Source organism: Bos indicus, chromosome 6 (genome assembly GCF_029378745.1).
Source record: "Bos indicus isolate NIAB-ARS_2022 breed Sahiwal x Tharparkar chromosome 6, NIAB-ARS_B.indTharparkar_mat_pri_1.0, whole genome shotgun sequence".
Classification (NCBI taxonomy): Eukaryota; Metazoa; Chordata; class Mammalia; order Artiodactyla; family Bovidae; genus Bos; species Bos indicus.
The window spans coordinates 18,071,898-18,092,305 of record NC_091765.1 but is presented as its reverse complement, the minus strand read 5'-3'; the positions used below and the strand labels follow the sequence as shown (position 1 = coordinate 18,092,305).

The 20,408-nt window shown below is 40.9% G+C and overlaps 1 protein-coding gene across 13 annotated transcripts in view; it reads left to right on the top strand.

Annotated features, from left to right (window-relative positions):
* Window positions 1-11,643, top strand: part of SGMS2 (sphingomyelin synthase 2) — a 98,709-nt gene extending 87,066 nt beyond the window's left edge. For all 13 annotated transcript variants that reach the window (XM_019962336.2, XM_070791094.1, XM_070791089.1 and 10 more), the window contains 2 exons: window positions 4,785-4,951; window positions 6,851-11,643. In XM_019962336.2, coding sequence (XP_019817895.1) covers window positions 4,785-4,951; window positions 6,851-7,054 — 371 coding nt within the window. In that variant the 3' untranslated portion in view covers window positions 7,055-11,643. The remainder of the gene's footprint in view (window positions 1-4,784; window positions 4,952-6,850) is intronic.
* Window positions 11,644-20,408: the final 8,765 nt, after the last annotated feature.

Below are 20,408 nucleotides of genomic sequence, written 5' to 3'. Positions count from 1 at the left end.
GAGATGAGAATGTGAAATATCTTTCCATATTTATATACTTAATTCTCATTATACAAAATTCTTGTATATTCCAATAACTTCATGGGGAGGGGGCCTAGAATAATATCTTGTTCTTTGGAAAGAGGGGTGGGGACTGTATTTGATTTTAGCTGCCAGCACATCCCCTTGTAGATTTCTGAGGCTTTGTGTAGTTGGGCCCATTCCCTTGTAGATTTCTGAGGCTTTGTGTAGTTGGGCCCATTATCTCAAAATTCTTTTCAAGTAGTGATGCTTCTTCCTCCATTTTTACCAGCTGGTCAGTATTACCCTTCATCTTCAATTGCAAGATACCCCATCCCCATGCCAGTGTTCTTTTGGAGTCTTGTCTCAATTCTGTTCACTTGCAAAGCATATCATAAGGGTCTTTGGGCAGAAAGCAGGGGAAGGAGACCTCCCTTCTGTCCCCTTTGCTCAGTTCTCTCCCTTCTTCTTTTAACCATCATCAATCCAAACAGGTTAGACCCATCAAGGTTTATCTTCCAGTGGAGCAGAGGTGAATTCTTGCCCGTAGATTGCCTGGGATATATAGGTTTTAATTCTGCTTTGAGGGCATTATGCCAAAGAGATGAGAGTCTCTGTAGTAGATGAAGTCTTTTTGTTTTTTGATGGCGATTGTATATCTTCTGAATTGTTTTCTTTCTAAATGCTACATACAAGCCTTGAGTAGGGTGAACAGTCTATTAAGTGTTGGGCCTTTGTCACACTGTCTGCCGTGAAGGCAGAGGGCCTTCGGCACCTTTCCTGTCTTCTTTATGTTCTTACACTGTTGGGGAAGTGGCAGAAGACAGGAACCTAGCTCTGTCTGGGCACCAGTATCTCCTTCAACTCCAGTCTTCTGAAATTTCTAATACCTGGTTGTTGGTTCTGGGTGGCAGGCAGAGCGATTTATGTTGTGTGTGGGTCTCATTCTAACTTCTGCCCTGGAAAGGTCCCATCTCTGTGTAAGGTCAGTCACTTTCCAGTTTAGAGGTTCATTTGGGTGGTACAATCTTCCCTCTAATCTGTACATCATAAAAGCTTATAGAAGATGAGGATGATGGCAGGGAGATGTTACAAGTTAAGAGTGAAGCTACTGTGGGTGGAAAACAAGATAATGAAGAGAAAATACCCCAGAAAACTGAGGGTCAGTTTGATAACTGAAGACGAGGTGACGTTACCAATGACAACGAGTAGACAGAGTAGTTCCTCTGTGCTGGGCACTATTCTAAGCCCTTGGTGCAGATTGGCTTATTTAATCCCTGCAGCCACCCAGGAGGGAAGCGCTGTTTTCCCCCAAAATGTTCAGAGGAAATTTAAGCATAAGGAAAGTGAGTGAATTAGCCACAGTCCACAGTTAGTAATTGAGGCTGACTTTAGCAGTTCCACTATCAGTTTTGTGGCTCTGTTTAGAATTTTTGGAAACCCAAGTCATCTGATCTGGTAGAATTGCTAAGAAATGGACAGAGGAGCCTGGTAGGCTGCAGTCCATGGGGTTGCTAGGAGTCGGACACGACTGAGCAACTTCGCTTTCACTTTTCACTTTCACGCATTGGAGAAGGAAATGGCAACCCACTCCAGTATTCTTTCCTGGAGAATCCCAGGGACGGGGGAGCCTGGTGCGCTGCCGTCTATGGGGTCGCACAGAGTCAGACACGACTGAAGTGACTTAGCAGCAGCAGCAGCAGCAGCCTGGATGTTGGCTTATTGTTGTTCCTTTACCTCAGCGCAATAGGGCAACTTCATAATTATTTCTCTACTTTAATAAAGGCAAGTGCAGTACGTAGACACGTTTCCTTCCAAAGGTATGGTTTGGGCTTGAGATCTTTAAACTTGTGTAAGTTTGCATATAGCAAGGAAAGAATTACATTCTGCTTTCTCTAAGCTTTGGTGAGAAAGAAAAGGGCAAATCTGTAACACTGGATACGAACCCAACTTTAGGATCCGCTCTGTATGTAAGCCACGTAGCCCATGTTTAGGTCCGCTTCCTATGCAATTAGGGGAAACAGTCAGCTTCTAAATTATACCATGTATTGTTGTTATGAGTAAGCAGTGGATCCAGTGGTTTCTTTGAAGATTCTGCTGCTAGGGTTAGACGCATCATTTGTATATTTTTGCTTTCCCGACTTTTGATCCTTTGGGACACTCCTTGTTTGACATTCTGTTGTCATGAGTGGATTATCATCAGGACCTAGGTTCCTTCCTTATAAAGTTAGCCTGGAGAAATCCACCTAGCTCTTAGTACCAAATGTCTTACTAGTTGAGAAAACCTTTTCTTTCTTTTTCTTTTTCACCTTGCTACTACACAGAGTCCATTGTCTCTGGTAGTCATTGACAAGCAGGGATGGGATCCCACACAGAGAGTGGAGTTCATTAAGAATTGTCATCATCTCTCAGCTCAAGGTTATCCCTGGCGATAGAATGAGAGAGCAGAGAGGATTACCATTTTACCATTTCTGTTTCAAAATAGTTTGTATTAAATCTTTTATTTGGGTCCACCAGTGTTCTCAATTAATGAGCAGTGGTCCCAGTGTAGTAGCTAGAAGGGAATATATTTTTATGGGAGAGCAGTGCTAGGGTGTCTAGATATTCCCAAAGCCTGATTTTCAATTCTGTGAGTAGTAAATTGGTCATTCGGGCCACCTCCTTACTCCCCACCTACTTCAGCTTTGCTTCTTGTGTGTAAGTGTTAATCGCTCAGTCGTGTCCGACTCTTTGCAACCCCATGGACTGTAGCCCACCAGGCACCTCTGTCCATGGGATTTTGCAGGCAAGAATACTGGAATGGGTTGCCATTTCCTCTTCCAAGCGATCTTCCTGACCCAGGGACGGAACCAGGGTCTCCTGCATTGGCAGGCAGATTCTTTACTGTCTAAGCCACCAGGGAAGCCCCTCTTGTGGATAAACCAACACAAAGTAGTTCTGGTTTGCTCAAGCATTTTGAACTTTTAAGGTAAATAGCAGGTGACCCGTGAGGATGGGAAGGAAGCAAGGTTGGTGTGAGATTTCAGGGAAGGGTAAGGGCTGTGGTGCTGGAGAATGCATATTTAGTGAAAGCTCCAGATTTCTGCATGTTACTTCAGTTTTTAACATTCAGAACCTAACAGAACAGTTATGGGGACTGGATCTGACCCCCCACATTACGGAAGTAAGGCTTCTCCCGGCTATAAAATTCTCAGATTCCATGAGCTATTGGCTGGAACCTAGTGGCAGGATGAAGCAAGTAAGAATTGATGAGTTGTACATTCAGAAGTAGGAAATCAGACTTTCAAATACAAATACAGGTTTATCATCTTACTGTTCCACATTGGACCTAAAGAGCAGTAGCTATTTTATTTTTTATTTGAAGCATGCCTGATTTGATGGGTCATGTAAAGTTCTAGAAATGAATCTTTTTGCTGTTCAACCATTCTTCCACACTTGAAAGTAAATATCACTATAAAAATAATCACAGTTAAATATGAAATAAATTTCAGTATTAAATTATTATCTTTGTGAGCTAATAAAGCTTTAAAATAGAAAAAAAAACAGTTATTCAAGAGAAAGAAGACTTATTAGAAATGAGTGCTGGTTCCATTTATACCTGTGTCATTACCGCCTGTGTGGGAAGGTTGGGGGTGCAGGATCATGTTTAACCTGTGAAGGGCCTTGCTGCTGCTGCTAAGTCACTTCAGTCGTGTCTGACTCTGTACGACCCCATAGACGGCAGCCCACCAGGCTCCCCCATCCCTGGGATTCTCCAGGCAAGAACACTGGAGTGGGTTGCCGTTTCCTTCTCCAATGCATGAAAGTGAAAAGTGAAAGTGAAGTCGCTCAGTCGTGTCTGACTTTTAGCGACCCCATGGACTGTAGCCTTCTAGGCTCCTCCATCCATGGGATTTTCCAGGCAAGAGTACTGGAGTGGGGTGCCATTGTCTTCTCCGGTGATGGGCGTTAGTTCTCTCTTAAAGCTGATCAGTGTCATGAACTTAGTGGCCTCACTAGGTAAGGTCAAACCCGTAAGTGAGTTAGCAAGAATCCTAAGCTTTTACTTTGCTGCTGTTGTTCAGTCACTAAGTCATGTCTGACACTTTTGCAACCCCATGGACTGTAACCCACCAGGCTCCTCTGTCCATGAGATTTCCCAGGCAAGAATGCTGGAGTGGGTTTCCGTTTTCTTCTCCTTCATTGCAGGTGGATTCTTTACCAATAAGCCACCTGGGAAGCCCAAGCTTTATATAGGGACTGTCCTGTAGTTGCTATTGGCAGTAACAGTATAAAATTGCTAAGAATCAAAATATTGCTAGGCACAAATGCCATTTTTCTCTCCCTGCAGAAATGAAAATAAGTTTATATGTAAGAATGAAAATCACTCTTGCTTTGTCATCCCTTGTTTTCATAGACAATACCTTTTTCTTTTGACTTCTACCCTTTTTCTTTCCAGTGGGGTCCCTACAGGAGCCAGTGTGAGCCAATGCCAACCTAATGTGAAATAATTCTGTTCTCTTCCTTATTATTAACCTGCGTGAGCAAAACCTAGAGCAGTGTTAGCAGCCTGAGCAGGGAAATGACTATTAGACCTGCTACCAGCAGCCTCCCCTGCCCCCCTGACCCTCAACCTGAGCAAATCCTGGGCGGTTCACAGTGACTCATAATTTTGGGTTATCCATTTTCTCCGCCAGTGACTTCTTGGCCGTAGAAAGACTTCTCGCAGGTCTTTAGGGTAGACTGTCGTCATTCAGTTCATCTCGGGGAATGCTTCTTACCTCTGCCACTTTTCTGCTGTCCAGATTCGCCTCGCCACTTCTGGTGGTATCACTTAATCTGCTGGCTGCTGAGCGCTGCCGGAATCATCTGCATTCTGGTAGCACATGAACACTATACCGTCGACGTGATCGTTGCCTATTACATCACAACTCGGCTCTTCTGGTGGTACCATTCCATGGCCAACGAAAAGGTAAGAGCCTTGAAATTATCCTTGGATAAGTTCTTTAAAGGCAGGGGACCCCCTTTTCACACAGCGGGGATTTCATGTAGCTTAATGGGAATAACTGGAGAAGAAAATGGCAATCCACTCCAGCACTCTTGCCTGGAAAATCCCATGGACGGAGAAGCCTGATAGGCTACAGTCCATGGGGTCGCAAAGAGTCAGACACGACTGAGCGACTTCACTTACGTACGTACTTAATGGGAATAGCTGCTGTTGCCACCTAAATGGGTGGTTGAGGTCAGGTGACTTATAGGGATGACTGCCTCTTAAAGAATGCCACAAATATAAATGACAGTTAAGGGTAAAATGCTGTGTAATTATAAAGCACAGTGTTTTACTCATCAGGTAATGTATAGGAGAATTAAAATTGAGTAAAAATTTAGGAGCCTTCTCTGTAGAGGCTTTGTTGTGCAGCTAGGTGAGACAGTGCTTGCACTCGGAGAACTTATTTTAAGGAAGACACCAACTCTTTTAAAGTCAGGCAAAAATGAGTAACTAATGAATAACTGGACTTTGTACATCTTTCAGTGGTACTATGCTCTCTGACTTCCTTTCTTATCCTTCCTTCCTTATTTCTGCTGCCTCTTGTTCCCATATGACTCTCTTTTTCTTCTCCCATTCATTCTCAAAGAGGTGGCTCAGATGTCATCTCTTCTGAGAAGCCTTGCCTATCTTCTGCTCTCTGCCTCTAGTCTCAAGACAGAATGATCCCTTCACCGTGTCTTCCTAGCCTTAGTGTATGTCCTTGGTGTTAACAGGGTTAGTCTGCGTGCCATGACTTACTTATCTGGGGATGTGAGAAAAAAAGTGAAAGTGTTAGTCACTCACTTGTGTCTGACTCTGTGATTCTATGGACTATAGCCTGCCAGGCTTCTCTGTCCATGGGATTTTCCAGGCAAGAATACTGGAGTGGGTTGTCATTCCCTTCTCCAGGGAATCTTCCCAACCCAGGGATTGAACCTGGGTCTCCTGCTTTGCAGGCAGACTCCTTACTGTTTTAGCCTCCATCAAAGCCCACTTATCTTGGGATAGTCTGATTATTGTCCGATACCATATTTTCCATATTGTCTGATGCTTACAGTGTTATGAGAATTTGTGAACAATGAAATATGCTATTCCCTATGGATCTAACTCCAGTTCTCGTTAGTGTTGTGCCCACTAATAAATGCCCTTTCTATGGATTACTTCATTTGTCCTTGTGGCTCTGTTTCCTACTTACATCTTCCTTCTTCCGGTCCCATCTAGATACCTACTAACGCCACTGAACCGAAATCTTCATCTTTCCCCTTAAAAACTGTCAGCCTTATGAGTCTTTCCTCTTCGTTGAGCCATAGATCTGACCACTCACACATCCTGAAAATTTTTCCTCCTGGAGATCTCTCACATCCATTCCTGAGTCTCCATTTCTTCCTGGAATCACAGGCAGATTTGCCTGAGCCACAAAGAGGGGAGGGTGGAGCCAGAGTCTTGTCAGAGTTGATGCATGCGTGCTAAGTCGCTGCAGTTTTGTCCAACTCTTTGCGACCCCATGGACTGTAGCCTGGCAGGCTCCTCTGTCCATGGGGGTTCTCCAGGCAAGAATACTGGAGCAGCTTGCCATGCCCTTCTCCAGGGGATCTTCCCAACCTAGGGATTGAACCTGTGTTTCTTATGTCTCCTTCATTGGCAGGCGGGTTCTTTATCACTAGCGCCCCCTGGAAAGCCCTATCAGAGTTGGGGAAAGGAGCAACGACGACTGTTGGCTTGTGATCCAGATTCTGCTGGTTTCCCTGTTCAGTTAATGCAAATGAGAATTTAATTAAGAAGCAAAGTAGGATGCAAATCGTGAAAAATATGTCTTGTTCTCCTGTTCTTTACCTTTTACAGAACTTGAAGGTGTCTTCACAGACTAATTTCTTGTCTCGAGCGTGGTGGTTCCCCATCTTTTATTTTTTTGAGAAAAACGTACAAGGCTCGATCCCTTGCTGCTTCTCCTGGCCTCTGTCCTGGCCTCCTGGCTGCTTCAAATCATCTTGCAAGAAGTACTCACGGGTTCAGAAGATTGGCGAAGATAATGAGAAATCTACCTGAGGAGCAGAGCAGAGGCATCGGCTCTTACACCAAAAGAGTTATCGCTGTAACCAAAGGTATAGTTTTGATTTTTATTTTAGGAAAACTGATCACTAAAGGAAGAAGCGGACCAAGTTTTGTGCAAGTGATTAGAAAGATGAACGAAGTATTACCCTTTGACTGGTTTTTTTTTTTTAATTCATCCTGAGAAAGTTAAAATTCTCCTTCGGCTCTTCATTCATTGGTGACAAGCCCTCCAGCGGGGATTTTACTAATGAGCTTGTTAAAGAGGTGCCAAAGAACATGCTACTCCTTCCTTATTCTTTCTCCAGGAAAGCTCTCTACTTCAGAATTTTTTCAGGATTTTTTTTTTTTTCCTCCAAGGTCAAAAGAATTTGTTAAAATTTTAAATAAATAAAGATATCTGGATATAGACAGCTACTGTGTAAATAAAATCTCCAAATGTTGAGAGTGGTTTTTTAGCGTTCGGCTTTGCAGCCGTGGGTTGTTGAGTGACCTTTGGGTGAACCTTGCTTCTGCCCTACCTCAGGGGAGGTCAGGGTCAGGTCTGGGAATATGTGCTGCTGCTACCAGCCAATGTACTATGTGTCACTTTCACTTTATTTTTTTTTTAACTGATAATTTTATAACTTAAAAAGTGAACTAAGTCAATAGAGAAGTATTTGAGACACCCCACAGATTTCACATGTGTGTAAATATTTCGAGATCCCTATGACAGGTTTAGAGGAGACATGGTGCTGTGTATGCGAATGTAGGGGGCTTCTGTTCTCCACCTGGTAAATTCACACCTGTACCCCCCAAGGCAGCCAACAGTGTAGCACAGGCTGAACATACATGCATGTGTAAACTGACACTCCTGCCCTGTGGGAAACAAGCCTGTGTTTTTCTGCCAGGTCACACACACCCTGGCTGAGATCTGTCATGGAGCTGTGAATTGGAACTCAGAAATCCAATTGGTCACATGTCACTGAAAACCATTTCTTCCTAGTTCCACTGTGCTTTGTGGAAAAACCAAGATGGGGTCCAAAAGTTGATCTCATCCTTGCCTTTTAGCAAGAGACTCATTTCTTATGTACTGGTCCTAAGGACACATACCACAGTTGAGCAATTTTACTTTGACCCTGAAATGATGCCACGGTGCTGCACTGTAATCTGCGGTTGGAATGGGTGCGTTAGGTGGTGACGGCTCCTCAGTAAAGGGGGTAGCTGTTTCTCAAGTTCTTTCAGGTGATGTTTAAAAAAAAAAAAAAAGATGGATTTTTAAAAAATCCGGCCAGATTTAGTGCATTGTTTAATGCTGTTGAATCTTTTGGATAATTCTTGGCTTGATTTCTTTAAACATCTAGTAATCATAGAAAAAAATTTAAGGTTACAAAATCATCAACAGTAGTCAGAGAGGGGAGAAGTCAGTATGGGTAGCAGGAGGCAGTTACATTTATATTGATGGTGAAGAACTCTCCCCACTTAGAATGGAAAACACCCCTAAGTTTGTCATTGTCGATGAGTCGGCCTCGACTCGGTACACAAAATTGAACTTTACCTTGTCTAAGAGAAGCACAAAACAATTCTGTTCAGAAGGGTCATCATCCTTTGGTGCTAAAATTCTGTGCATGTTTTCTGTATGATTCTTTCTGTAAAAGAGAAACACTAAAGGTTGAATCAGAAGGCAGAAAGACTAACTTACTTATTTAAAACACGAATTGAAACCCTATACATCCTTGGCAGGTTTTGAAATGCAAGAAGTCTTTCCAGTATTTATTAGTAAGTCAATAAGAACCATATGTACAGCTTACGTGGTGTATTTAGCTATAATTCTACATAATTTTCACTTATTTTCATTTGTTAAACATTGACGCTTGCGATAAGACAATGTATTCTACTTGAAAATACTGATTTTAAATTTCTCCTGTCTAATTGTGAGGAAAAGTGTCTGACACAGAAGCTTGAGTTTTGTTCTCCTAACACTGATATATTCCTTGAGCCTTGAATTCAAATAAAACAACTTGATATACCTTAGAGCCTCATTCAGCTATATCTGGCATAACCCACTCTTTTTCAAATTAAGTAAGGAAAGGTGTTTAAGCTTGAAAAATCATGGTGTATTGATTATTGGACAACCTTGAAAACAGTATAAACTTTGCATTTTAATCAAGTAATCCAGTTTTCGTTTTTTTAAATGCCATCACCTTTTGAAGAACTTTAAAAACATCTATGACCCCATGTAAGGACACTGGTGCTCCCATGTATATGCCACTGCTCTTTAATAAATGCTGTGGAAGCATGTGGTATGACAGTAAGGGGAAAGGGGAATATTAGAGTTTCTAGATGGGAAAATAAAGAGAAATAGCAAAACCCATTTACATTTAGGAAACCAAACGAGGTTCAACCCCATATGCCTCTTGGGGATATAAAACATAAACAACTATTAGTCTTACTGTGGTGATAATTTCACAATATGTACAAATAGATCATTACATTGTAAACCTAAAATTCATATGATGTTTTATGTCAATTATACCTCGATTGAAAAAAAACGTAATTATGAGCTTGCCTTTTGAAATAACATAAGATCTTATCTATTATCCTTGTTTTTGTAAGCCAGTGCTCCAGTTTTAAGCTTTTTCTGTGATGAAGTCCTTGGTGCAATATTTCTATAATATATAATTTCTACGAATGATGCCACATTTTAAAAAAAATCTTTCAAGTGAAAATGAGTTCCTTTCAGATTCTTTTTTTTTTTTTTTTTTGAGTTCCTACATTAGCTCTGAAAATAAAGTCTTCTTACCCACTCAGTTCCACCCAAGGTAATTTGGAATTTGGTATTTAATTTCCTGGCATCTTGGGAAACGAGTTTTGCTATGGAAGGAAGGTGGTTGTGACTGAGCCGGTTGATGACAGCGCATAAGGTTCTTTGCTGTACAGCAGTGCCCTCTTGTGGAAATATGTTATATGACTTGGAACACAAACTAGACACAAGGGTATTTCCAAGGTTTTAAAGGTGTTTTAAAGTTATTATTTTTACCAGTAATCTGAAAGCATCATGCAAAAGTAATAATTTTTTTCAAAAGGAATTATTTTAAAGGCATTTTAAACCTTTTCCAAAGGGAAAATGTACTTAGGTCACAGGGGTTATAGTTCTAATATTTTATCCATCTGATCAAAGAAAATGTGCAGACCATTTTTACCTCTCACTATCACAATCATTAATGTCTCCCTTTATAACTTCCTATTCTTTGTTTACCTTGAAACACCAAGTTTGCCATCTTTCTCGTGTGTGTGTGTGTTTTTTTTTTTTTTACATGCTAGAATTCATGCAGTTACTTTTTTGAGTTAACATCTTGTCCCTTGAACATTTTGAATATTTCTCTTAAAATTCTTTTATATTGTTGACTTTGTTTTGCGCTGGAAAGCTGATTTCAAATGTTAGCCGGTCTTAACACCCTCACTCCTGTAGTGTAAGGAAGTGTGAGAAGGAATTTCTTAATAAATGAGTTTACATGTTTAAATCGGACATATTATAATTAATATGCTATATGTTGAAGGCTTTTCTATTTGTATGTATAGTCCTTTTTTAATGTCATTGTGTTGCAATAATTTAACTCCTTTGACTTACTTGCTAAAAATATTTCTTCTATTAAGAAGTGCTCTTGACTTCAATACCTAAACACTGAAAATCATGTCGAAAGGTACCCAAAGATAAGTTTTTATACAGATACACACCTTGTAAGTTCTGATTTATTTTATTACTCATTAAGATAACTATGTTGTGTTCTGAATGAATCATGAATAAGAATAGCTGTTTATTGTGGATTTATTTAAAACTGTCCTTTAAAAGAAAACGAAGAAGCTATAAGCTAATCTAATTGCCAAGTTGGAATTCATTATTTAGTTTACCTCCTATGCAATGATTAATGCTGCAAAATGTATGGTTATGTTTTGCTATATTCACAAAAGAAATATTACAAGGTTTGAGAGGTAGCTAATTGCATCTTTCGGAAATTTACTGTACTGTTTCAATGTGTTAAGTGCCTTGTTGTAAAGTAAAATTCTAAGTCTAGAATTCGTTATTTTCCTGACATATATTTTTCATTATGATATATACTGTATATTATTGTAATAGTTTTATTAAATGCTTATGTTTTAATTAAATATGTAAATTTCAGAAACTCTTTTCTCCTACCCACTGGTACCTTAATCATTGGTCTGTCGTACAGATTTGAATTCAGGTTCTTTTTTTCAAAAGAGGAAATTCTCTTAGTTTAGAAATATGTTTTCCATGCTTGTGCTTTTGTGTTTGTTGAAACATTTCAGGAGGAATTTGGGCGTGTTAACTATAGTTTGTACTTCAAAATGCCATTTTACATTTACATTTTAAGTGCCTAATTGTTAGTTAAAACTAATTTATTTTCTATTCTATAAAAGAATGTGTCTACTTGGTTTCTAATCTCTTTGGCTTTGCTTAAAAAAAAAAAAAAAAGCAAGAGCCTATACTTTGTATTTACCCAATAAACCACCATGACATCAACAGTCTTTTCAAAATTAGTATTATGGGTTTTCTTCAATTAAAACAGATTATTGCTTTCTTTAAATGTTTGTAAAAATTATTTAGTTTTAAGTAGTTATTAAAACCACAGGAGGGTTATTTTCTTCAAGCACTATTTTTTAAATAAGCTGATAACATCATACTAATTAAACTGGGGTGTGTTATTTTCCTGCCCTTGGATTTAAGATGAGAAATAATTCACAACAGTGTAAGGTCATTCGTGGAAAGGTATAAAATCAGGTCCCTGCTCCATAATTCAGAGTCTCATTGTTCACAGAGTAAAAAATAACAAAATGATAAATCATTAATTCTTCAAGGAAAGCAGAGTCCTTTCTGTTGCTCAATTCTGAAAGAAATTATCATCCTCTTCTTTCACAAAGTGAGCCCCAAGGTAATGTCCTTAGCCAGACTTCAGTAGGCACTGCAACAGTGCTTTGCTATAAGTTGTTTTAGGCCCCCTGATAAAAGATGAAGGCATGACCTTCAAAGGACCTCAGTGGGATGAGGGGACAAGGGTAAGATAATATGGTTCAAAGATCAAATTGTTGGATAATTCAGGTTTCTTTGGATTATCTGGAAATGATAGAGTGAGTCTAAATCACAGTAGTCTATTCATCACCTCCACCCCAGTTTTGGATGAAAAACTTGTTCCATCCTTCTGTTTGAAATATTGGCTTGCTGATTTTGCTGGCCAGAGCCTCAAAGATTGCCTTTTTTATCAAGAATGCATGATACAAGGAACTAACGTGCTGTTTGACAAACCTTGACACCTAACTTTTCCCTTTCCTTAAAAAAAATTTTTTTTGTTTTGTTTTTGGCTGCACTGGATCTTCGTTGCTGTACGTGGCTTTCTCTGGTTGCAGAGAGCAGAGGCTACTCTCTAGTTTTGGCACCCAAGCCTCTGATTGCGGTGTGGCTTCTCCTCTTGCTCAGCACGAGCTCTAGAGTGAGGACTCAGTTGTGGCCCATGGGCCCAGTTGCCCCAGGGCATGTGGGATCTTCCTGGACCAGGGATCGAACCCATGTCCCCTGCATTGGCAGGAGGATTCTCAACCACTGGACCACCAGAGAAGTCCTGACATTTCATTTTCTTCTAATAAAATATATAAGACTATCAGAAGCATAGTACTAGATTACTCACCAAATAATGAGTAATAATGCGTGTTAGAATAGTGGATTATGCACTGCTGTTGCTACTGCTGCTAAGTCACTTCAGTCGTGTCCGATTCTGTGCGATCCCATAGACGGCAGCCCACCAGGCTCCCCTGTCCTGGGATTCTCCAGGCAAGAACACTGGAGTGGGTTGCCTTGTCCTTCTCCAATGTGTGAAAGTGAAAAGTGAAAGTGAAGTCGCTCAGTCGTGTCCGACTCTTCGAGACCCCATGGACTGCAGCCCACCAGGCTGCTCCGCCCATGGGATTTTCCAGGCAAGAGTGCTGGAGTAAGGTGCCATCACCTTCTCTGGGATTATGCACTACTGTGTGGCTAGAGCATATTTAATTTATATGTGGCAGATGTACAATGAGCCATCTCATTTTACAGTTTTTATGCTTGACATACATTCTTGAATCTTTACAAAATCCCACAAGGTAGACAAGGAAAGAGTTGGTGACCTCGTTTTGTGAGATGAAAGAGCTAAGAAGTGTTACAGCTGGAACCTGAATCTTGTTTTCTCTGGTTTTCTGCCTCCCTGTGATAATTACTATGGTTACCATCACTGTTCAGAGGTTTTGTTTTTGTAGTTGTTGTTGCTTGTTTTTGGAGAAGTTTATTCTCTTATCGACCAATTCGTTTGTTGAGAGGGAAACTGATCCTTGGAACAAGTTCTTTGTCCAATGCTGCTGATTTTTTCTTATAGTTGGGATTTACTACATTTCAGAGGGGGAGAAAAGTCAACTCTTCTCCTGCAAAATGGCCTTGAAAATAAATAAATCTCTGGGTTTGAGCTTACAAATTTGTTACAATAAAACAAAGTTATTACAAGTATCCCTTATAGGATGCTAAAGCTAAATCACTTCAGTTGTGTCCAACTCTGCGATCCCATGGACTATAGCCTACCAGGCTCCTCTGTCCATGGGATTCTCCAGGCAAGAATTTTGGAGTGTGTTGCCATTTCCTCCAATAGTACATAATTACTGTCATGCACCTTAGCCTTACACAGGTTGGGGTGGTGGTGGTTGGGGAGTGAATAGGTTTTATCTCTAAATGTGACTCTCAGGGATTAGTCTCGAGGGGAAATCAAAAGGAGGAAGAGATACATTGACCTGCTTTCAAAGGACGGCAAAGCTCTGAGGAAATGGAACTGAGTCTTGGGACACATCGTGGTCTGGGTTGATTCTGGGCTCCCCAAAGGACCAAAGTGAAGCCATAGGATTGTTTGGCCCTAGTGTGAACTGGTGAGTTCTCTGTACTAAAAATCTGTCCAACACATGTGCTTGCATCCGACCAAGTGTCTGGGCACACTTTGCCTCAGTTCTTGTTTCCAAGAAGTTATCTTTCTCTACCTAAATTCCTTTAAGCTACCATGATCAGGCACTGCAAGTTGGTGTCCTCTTGTTTAACACCAGGCGAGTCTCATTGTGCTCCTTTTACACTTGAAGGAACTCTGACTGAGAGAGAGAAACGGGGCACACAACTGCTGATGGGCACACAACTGTCCAAGCCCGTAATTTCCCCATTGCACCAGTGGGATGGAAGAATCACCCCACATGGGAGGAATGAAGGAGGAGAAGAATGGCCTCTTGCAGAAATCTTTTGACAACCAAGTTTTGTGTTGTTGAGAGCAAAGTTGAGCAGTGCGTGACCTTGAGCTCTATAAGATGCTATGACCCACATTCTGCAAATGTCCTGTCTCCACGTTAACTCGAGTCCTTTCATCTCTGTGTTCTTTTCTTCTTTATAACCCCATGCCCTGTAACCGATGTGCAATGATAGCATCTTCCCTCTCCTTTCATCACACACCTGCCTCCGGCAGATGGCAGGAGCCCTGGGTCTGCAAGGAGACTCCCCCCAGAGCACACACCCCAGGGTCCCCAGGCACACAGCGCTTTGCAGGGAGGGAGCCATACTTTGTGAACATACTTTGTATTACATCTGGTCAATTTCCTAGTCCATGGTTTGAAGGGAATGTTTACATTTGACACCAGGGGAAAGACATTTCCCTGATGTCCTAGTCGTTTAAGCTGTTTTAACAAAATACCATAACCTGGGTAGCTTAAACAACAAACACTTCTCCTGATTCTGGAGGTTGGGAAGTCGGAGGCCACGGTGCCAGCATGGTCAGTTTCTGGTGAGGCCCATCTTCCCTGTTTCCTCTCACGTGGGACATGGCACATAGAGAGAGCTCTGATCTCTTTCTCTTCTTCTAAGGACCCTTTCATTACCCGTATGACCTCTAAACCCAATAACCTCCCAAAGACCACACCTTTGAATACAGTCCTCTAGAGGTTTTATTTCAACATGATGGATTTGTGTGTGGGGGGGGGGGGGGGGAGGGGGACACAAACATGTAGTCCATAACATCTGGGTTTCAAATTTGTATAAAATCAGACATTTGATTTTACACAGATACATTTTTTAAAAGCAAAGTGCACTTTTTATCAGCTCTGAAGCTCTTTGGGCCCCGAGTCTCTTCTGATCTGGGAGCCTGTTGATGAATGCAAGGCACTTGCCCGCTGCTTCAATGAGCAGCCCCTCTGTCCTGGTCAGGCTGCTCTCCTCCTGGTCTGCTGTGCTGCAGCGCCCAGTCCAGCCACGTGAGGTGCTGCCCCAGATTGTCACCTGCCTGCTGAAGAAGGCAGGGGACATGGTGGCCCTGTGTTCTCTGGGTTTGAATCTCGCTTCTTCCAGTACTGGCTGAGGTGAAGACCTGAAACACGTTGCCTAACCTCTGCGCCTCGGTTTCTTTATCTGTGGGATGGAAATCGTAACAGTCCCTGTCTCACAGAACTGGTGAAAGAAATGAAAGGGGTTGTTATAAGGGACACATTCAGTGTTAGCCAAATGCACTTAAATCTTCTGAGTACAGTAGTTCTAACTCTGAAGTTATTCGTGTATATCCAGATCTTGCTTGTCCTAAAAGTTCAGCAGAAGTCTCATCTCCTGAAAGCTTTGCCTTACTTCTCTGAATCTGAATTCCTCCCTAAAAGATACATGCAAAAAAAATTGTCAAAATGTGAGATACACCCACTGGTTTAAGATCTTAAAAGACAAGCCCTGTTAATATACCAAATTAAAGTTCCTTCAGAGAAAGAATTGTCTTAGTATTTGTCCCAGTGTCTAAGTAAGTTCTTACCACAGCAAGTATTTGTTGAATGATATTTTTCTACCTCCTAACATCATGTTGCAGATTGGAGGTAATGTACAGTAAAGCAGTTGATAGTGCCTGATTATATACGTCTATTATATATTGGGGCTTCCCTGGTGGCGCAGAGGTTAAAGCGTCTGCCTGCAATGTGGGAGACCTGGGTTCAATCCCGGGGTCAGGAATAATGCCTAATTAGAAAATAAACTTCATGGAATTTTAAAATTTTATTGGAAGTAGTTTTAGAATTTTTAAATTGCAAGAACTTAATAATTCTCTACTTAATTCAAGATACATATGTTTGTCATGCTGTACAAGCTTTTTGGATTTCAGTTGAGAACAATGTCAGGTGTTTGAGCTTATGTTCTAAAGTCCCCACATCACCTACCTTCCCCACATTTACCACACTAGATAAAAACAAGCCCCCCCCATATTTATTCCAGTATAATTTTAATAGAAGTTGGAAATAAACTAAGTATTTCTTAGCAGAGGACTGGACTACCGTTGTGACGTACCTGTAGTCTTGGTTTCGTCTCTGCCCCTTTACAGGACAGTCAAAATGATTCTATTAAAACATCAGTGTTAAATAAGAAGAGCGGTGCCATTTATGGGCAGCAGGGGGAATCTGTGTAAGCATATAAGTAATCTGAGAGGAAATGCTTCCCACTTCTAACAGAGATCCCCTCCCACTGGTAGAAGGACAAAGTGCATGAGTGTATGTGTGTATGCACTTTGTTCTATTGGTACTTTGGTCTTAGTACCAATTCTATTTCTTGGTATTTATCTTACTGAAATAACCATAGGTATATATATCACATTATTGTTCATAATAGCAAAAAAATCGAAAATAGCTCATGTTGACAATAGGCTATGGGTCAGATCAATTTTGAAATATTCCTAAACAATGAACAAGATTTTTAAAAGTCCAGAAGTCAGCAGATAATGGCCTGCAGGATAAGTCCAGCTGGTTGCCTGTTTTCTCAATGAGGTTTTACTGAAATACAACCATGACCATTTATTTATTGCCTATGGCTACTTTCCGGCTCCCACAGCACAATTGTACGGTTGTGACAGAGGCCAAATTGTCAACAAAACCAAAAATATTTACTGTTTGGTCCTTTACAGGAAATGTTGCTGAATCCTTGGGCTAGAAGAGAGTAATTAAAAATAATTTGTGGGAGAACAACATAAAAAATGTTAATGACACATATACATATTTATTTATAAAAATTAAAAATATCATAGATATATGAATTAAAAGACTGGAAGGATACATACAGAAATATAATAAATTAACCCTAGGTGGAAAAAATAAAAAGGTTATTATTTTCTCCTTTACAGTTTCTTGCATTTTCAAATTTTCTACAAAACTATGTATTGCCATTTTAAAAATCAGAGTGAAACTATCAATTTTCAAATATCTTATTTGCTGTGAGTATGTTCTTGCCTAAAGGAAAGAGTAGGTAACCTTTGAAGTGAAAGTTGCTCAGCCGTGTCCAACTCTTTGCAACCCCATGGGGGCTGTATAGTCCGTGGAATTCTCCAGCCAGAACACTGGAGTGGGCAGCCGTTCCCTTCTCCAGGGGATTTTCCCAACCCAGGAATTGAACCTAGGTTTCCCACATTGCAGGTGGATTCCTTACCCACTCATGTCCCTCCTAAAACATGATTCTACATGAGACTTAGAAACGAGGCTTCATTATTAGCCAAAGCATGCTGACTGCCATCAGGAAGTAAAAACCCTATGCTTTATTGAGGCAAAGGGCTTTACTTGACCTTGGGAATGTACTTTATTTTTTTCAGATTTTATTAACTAAACATGTTATTAATCAAGGGCCAAGTTCAAGGTCCTGATAATCTACTTAAGAGGGCGAATCTTAGGGACCAGAGGCATTTTAGAGCCTTGGATTAAGCTCCCTCATTTTACAGTGAAGAAGTCGGAAAGGTTAACAACTTGTCCACGCAGCCCATTTAGATCTAGGCAGACTCCATGCTGAGTTCTGCAAAATAAATGGAAATGAGGGAGAAGAAAGGAACAGGGATTCCAGCTTGCTTTGGCTTACATAAAAATCAAAGTCCACAGTCTGTAACCAAATGGCCAGGCTAATTAAAGTAAGGTTATGTTTATTTTGGTGATTGCAGCCATGAAATTAAAAGAAGCTTACTCCTTGGAGAAGGAAATAGCAACCCACTCCAGTACTCTTGCCTGGACAGAGGAGCCTTGTAGGCTACAGTCCATGGGGTCGCAAAGAGTCAGACATGACTGAGCAACTTGACTTCTCACTCACTCCTTGGAAGGAAAGTTATGACCAACCTAGATAGCATATTATAAAGCAGAGATATTACTTTGCTAACAAAGGTCCGTCTAGTCAAGGCTATGGTTTTTCCAGTGGTCACGTATGGATGTGAGAGTTTGACTGTGAAGAAAGCTGAGCACTGAAGAATTGATGCTTTTGAACTGTGGTGCTGGAGAATACTCTTGTGAGTCGCTTAGACTGCAAGGAGATCCAACCAGTCCATCCTAAAGGAGACCAGTCCTGGGTGTTCATTGGAAGGACTGATGCTAAGGCTGAAACTCCAATACTTTGGCCACCTCATGCAAAGAGTTGATTCATTAGAAAAGACCCTGATGCTGGGAGGGATTGGGGGCAGGAGGTGAAGGGGACGACAGAGGATGAGATGGCTGGATGGCATCACCGACTCCATGCACATGAGTTTGGGTGAACTCTAGGAGTTGGTGATGGACAGGGAGGCCTGGCATGCTGCCATTCATGGGGTCACAAAGAGTCGGACATGACTGAGCGACTGAACTGAACTGATGTTTATCTTTTAAGAGGAATGTTACTATTTAACCACTTTCTTATCTCTATTTACATACTAAAGTACTGGTCACTCTTGTTATAACTACATCCCATAACTGTTTATTGGGCATGCATTTCACAATAGGTAGATAAGTCTTCTTACTTCACCTGTGTCTTTTCTTTCCAAGATACTGGATTTCTTTTTTTTTTTTTTTAGTTTGTTTTACTGAGACAAAGTTTACCTTCCATGAAATGCACAGTTCAGTTTTGACAAATGTGTAGGCCCATGGTAACCAACACTCCAATCAACACATACAACATTTCCACCTCACCCCCTGGAAAAGTGTTTCATGTCCCTTTCTCAGTCAGTCCTGCCCTCTGCCCTGGTTTATACCACCACGAGTTAGGCGTGCCTTTCTAGAACTTGTTATAAATGAGTTCTTTCAGTATGTAGACTTTTATGCCTGGCTCTTTGACTCAGAATAGTGGTTTTTTAGAATCATCATGCTCTGGGGTGTATGATACCTTATACCTTTTTACTGATAAGTAGTAGTCTATTTTGGGCTTCTCTGGTGGCTCAGATGGTAAAGCATCCACCTGCAATGCAGGAGACCCAGGTTTGATCTCTGGGCCAGGAAGATCCCTTGGAGAAGCAAATGGCTACCCAGTCCAGTATTCTTGCCCGGAGAATCCCATGGACAGAGGAGCCTGGTGGGCTACAGTCCATGGGGTTGCAGAGTCGGACACAACTGAGCAACCAAGTACCCAGTCTATTTTACAAAGAGGTGGAATCCCCATCCTCTTCTGTTGAAGGACCTCTGGACCAGTTTGGGCAGTAAACAAAAATATATGTTCCGCTCCTACTTTAAAAAGTTTTGAGAATTGGATTTTGTTACTATTGAGATTCTGCCTTCTACCAATACTTTTCAGGGTCCTCCCCTCATCTCCTCTCCAGGAAAATCATAATACATTCAACTAGAGAAGAATGATATGGGTAATATTAAAGATGGGCCAGTTTATTTATTCATCATACAAGTCTGAAAGGCTGAGTATAGAAAGTAAGTTAATATACTGGCCAGTCTCACAATCTAATTTTGGAAAAGGCAGGTGAAGTTGCAAGAGGTGAAAAAGGAAGGTAATACCACCAACCTGTAGAGTCAGGGCCCAGAGATAATTATTACCATTGCCGCTTGTACTCATTGAGCCTGAACTAAATGCTAGACATTGTGCTAATTACTTCATGTAATCCTTACACTTGATGTAGGCACATTGGTTAACCCAGTTTCCTGTAGGGCAAATGGACGCTCAGAGAACATGCATAGAAGTACCTATATACCATAAGTGGAAGTATGTATGAAGGAGTATATATGAAGCAAATCATAGGAACTTAAAGGAAATGAAGGATTTAATTTTTAAATGGCGAGTAGAGTTGTGCAACTAAATAATACAATTAGTATTTCAACTTTTCCTTTCATTAGCATTTTGCAAACTCTTCTTAAGCCGTAAGCTCTCTCTGTTCATGCTCACTGACTCTGGATGGGTATCCTGTGTAGCATTTACTTCCCAGGGAATTACAAGCCGGCTGGACAATTGTAGTTTTACAAATAGAGTAATTTAACACCTCTCTTTTAAAGATTTAACACCACTCTTGATAACAAAATAATAGTACTTAGATATTTTGGATATACTGTTACCAACAATTCTGGC